Source organism: Puntigrus tetrazona, chromosome 18 (genome assembly GCF_018831695.1).
Source record: "Puntigrus tetrazona isolate hp1 chromosome 18, ASM1883169v1, whole genome shotgun sequence".
Taxonomy (NCBI): domain Eukaryota; kingdom Metazoa; phylum Chordata; class Actinopteri; order Cypriniformes; family Cyprinidae; genus Puntigrus; species Puntigrus tetrazona.
In genome coordinates, this window is record NC_056716.1 from 19,780,852 (window position 1) to 19,783,273 (window position 2,422).

The following is a 2,422-nucleotide window of genomic DNA, read 5'->3' on the forward strand; positions in this document are numbered from 1 at the left end:
TATAATGATATTTTTTATATATATTCAAAATTTATTAAATACTAAGTCTGCTTGTGATCTAAAGACAAAGGCCATTTCTTCATGCCCTTTCAGCAGCAAGCACACTGAGCTTGGACGGGCAGACAAACAGAGAAGCCCATCTCTGCGGGACAATAGAATGAAAGCGTGTGATTTTAGGCACAGGTTGAAACAGCAAAATGTTCTGCATAAAAATGAGCATCTTCAGTGGCAGCCGCCTGCTGGGAATTACTGCAGTAGCTACAAAACGAGCAAACATTTCTAACTTTTTTTTTTTTAAATCAGTTTCAAATACACCTCATTGCGTGAACCGCAGCAAATTATAATCTGCGGCAAAATATGATTTGCATGAAACTGCAAAAATGAATTTCTTTAAACATGCATCACTGTCGTGCAAAATGTGTGCATTGCCACATAGAATCATTTTATGCTTTGAACTCAAGATACTTTGGTTATCTTTTAAAAGTGCAACACCCGCCCCAGACTCCATTCAACTAAACTCTATTACAAAAATATAATAAATTAGTTGGACAAAATTGCAAATCAATAACTTGTGGATGAATTATAACATGTGATTTAAGTGATCAACCTAGAGCTTTCTTACACACTAGGAAACACCACCCTATACTAGGAACAAATCTTGAAACTTTGAGAAAGGCGAGAAGTCAGCATGCAAAAATGTCATCTATCGTGTCATGTGACATTCCATTCTTTTAATGCGATTTGCACCTAAAAGTTCCGATGACCTCTCTGAAGCTAAAAAAAGACTAAACCACAACACCGCAACTCGAGGGAAACCAAGTAAACAAATGTTCGCATAAACAAAACAAAGTTTCAGCGTTTGATCAGAACGCGTCTTGCGCCGTGACGTCATCGCGACGACGTGCGTTTTACCTTGAAGCTGAGCGGAAAGAGACTCCTGGTGCTGCTGGTATTTCACGGCCATCTCCTCCGTCCTCTTCAGCTGTTTGTGCATCTCGTAAGAAAACATCCCACCGTATATCATGCCAAACACCACCGTGACCAGCAGCAGAGACTGGAAAATCTTCTTCTGCTTCCTGGAGCACACGCCGTTGCCCATGTTCCCTCCTCTCCTGGATTCCACAGAAACTTTCCAGGGAACGATTTTCTCTTCACTCTTCGGCACAGAAACAACTCCGTCCCCTCCGAGATTCCTCATGAAACATTATATTCGCGGGCAGTTGCTAAATGTTTACAAAAGTCTCGCGCTCCGCCAAGTTTTCCAAAGACATTCAACAGATTAAAAAAAAAAAGTGACGGAACGCGGTCGTGCTCGGTCCTCGTGCTCGGTCGAAGCTCTGTGGACTTTTTTTACATAGTGAAAAGCGGTCTTTTTGTTAATTATCTGAAGTTTGGAGCGGCCCGAGCGTACCTTTCGTTACGTGTCACCTAGAGCTGCAGCAGATCATCCAGCGATGAAGCTGAAGGAAATCCCGCCCCTCACAAACATTCGGTTGCTGTGATTGGTCAAGGTAGATGTCAATCAAAAGAGATTCGCTCTGACGGGAGGGGCGTGCGTCTGGGAATGTACACAAAAATGTTTAGAACAGGCAGGAAAATTCGCAGATTAAATAATATTTTTAAAATGCAGATTACATTTTTTAAACTGTAAAAAAAATCATAATAAATAAAGTAACTATAATAAATTAGTTATTTTATTCAACAAGGAGGCATTCATTTCACATTTATATTATGTTATTTTTTTGGAAAATAAATGCTGTTCTTTGAATTTTTCTATTAAGCCAATAATACCAGCAAAATGATTCAGAGCTTCTATAAACCAATCTGTAAAGAGAATTTACTGCTGAAATTAAGACATTACATTTAATTCCCCTTCATTTTGCCATGTTTTGTTATGTTGCAGCCTAATGTTAAACTGCTTTAGGTTTTTGTTTTGTTTCATAAATCTACGCTGCACCATTATGACGTAATACAAGTACAAGTTTGCAAATTATTAGAAATAAAAATGAAATGAATCCACTGCGTACCGTTTTCTGTGACAATTTAGCATAACTTGTAGATTTTACCACACTTCGAGTGGAGTTAACCTGTGGCAAATTCATTTAAATGAGTATCATTTGGAAACGCAAACGCATCTTAATGAAAGGTGTGATAATGCATATCAGAGCAAAAAAAACGAGGGATCAAAAGAATGGCCTGTAGAGCAGAAAAACACGATTGCATCATATCTGGGGTGGAGTTTAAAAAAAAATTGCTGCACAGGTTCACAGAAGCATGCCAAAAACCTATTTTGTGCTTTGTCATTATGATGTATAGCTTACTATGTAAAGCAGCTTAAAAGAAAACTAAAATATGTCGTGGTATGAATACTTTTGAAAGGCACTCTACATAATCATAAAAAAAAAAGAAAAAATATTGAGTA

The 2,422-nt window shown here is 38.1% G+C and overlaps 1 protein-coding gene across 1 annotated transcript in view; it reads right to left on the reverse strand.

Moving 5' to 3' along the window:
- LOC122362764 (Golgi integral membrane protein 4-like) overlaps window positions 1–1,667 on the reverse strand; it is a 3,746-nt gene extending 2,079 nt beyond the window's left edge. Inside the window, exon 1 of the mRNA XM_043264322.1 lies at window positions 913–1,667. Within this exon, the coding sequence (XP_043120257.1) occupies window positions 913–1,198 (286 nt within the window). The 5' untranslated portion in view covers window positions 1,199–1,667. The remainder of the gene's footprint in view (window positions 1–912) is intronic.
- Window positions 1,668–2,422: the final 755 nt, after the last annotated feature.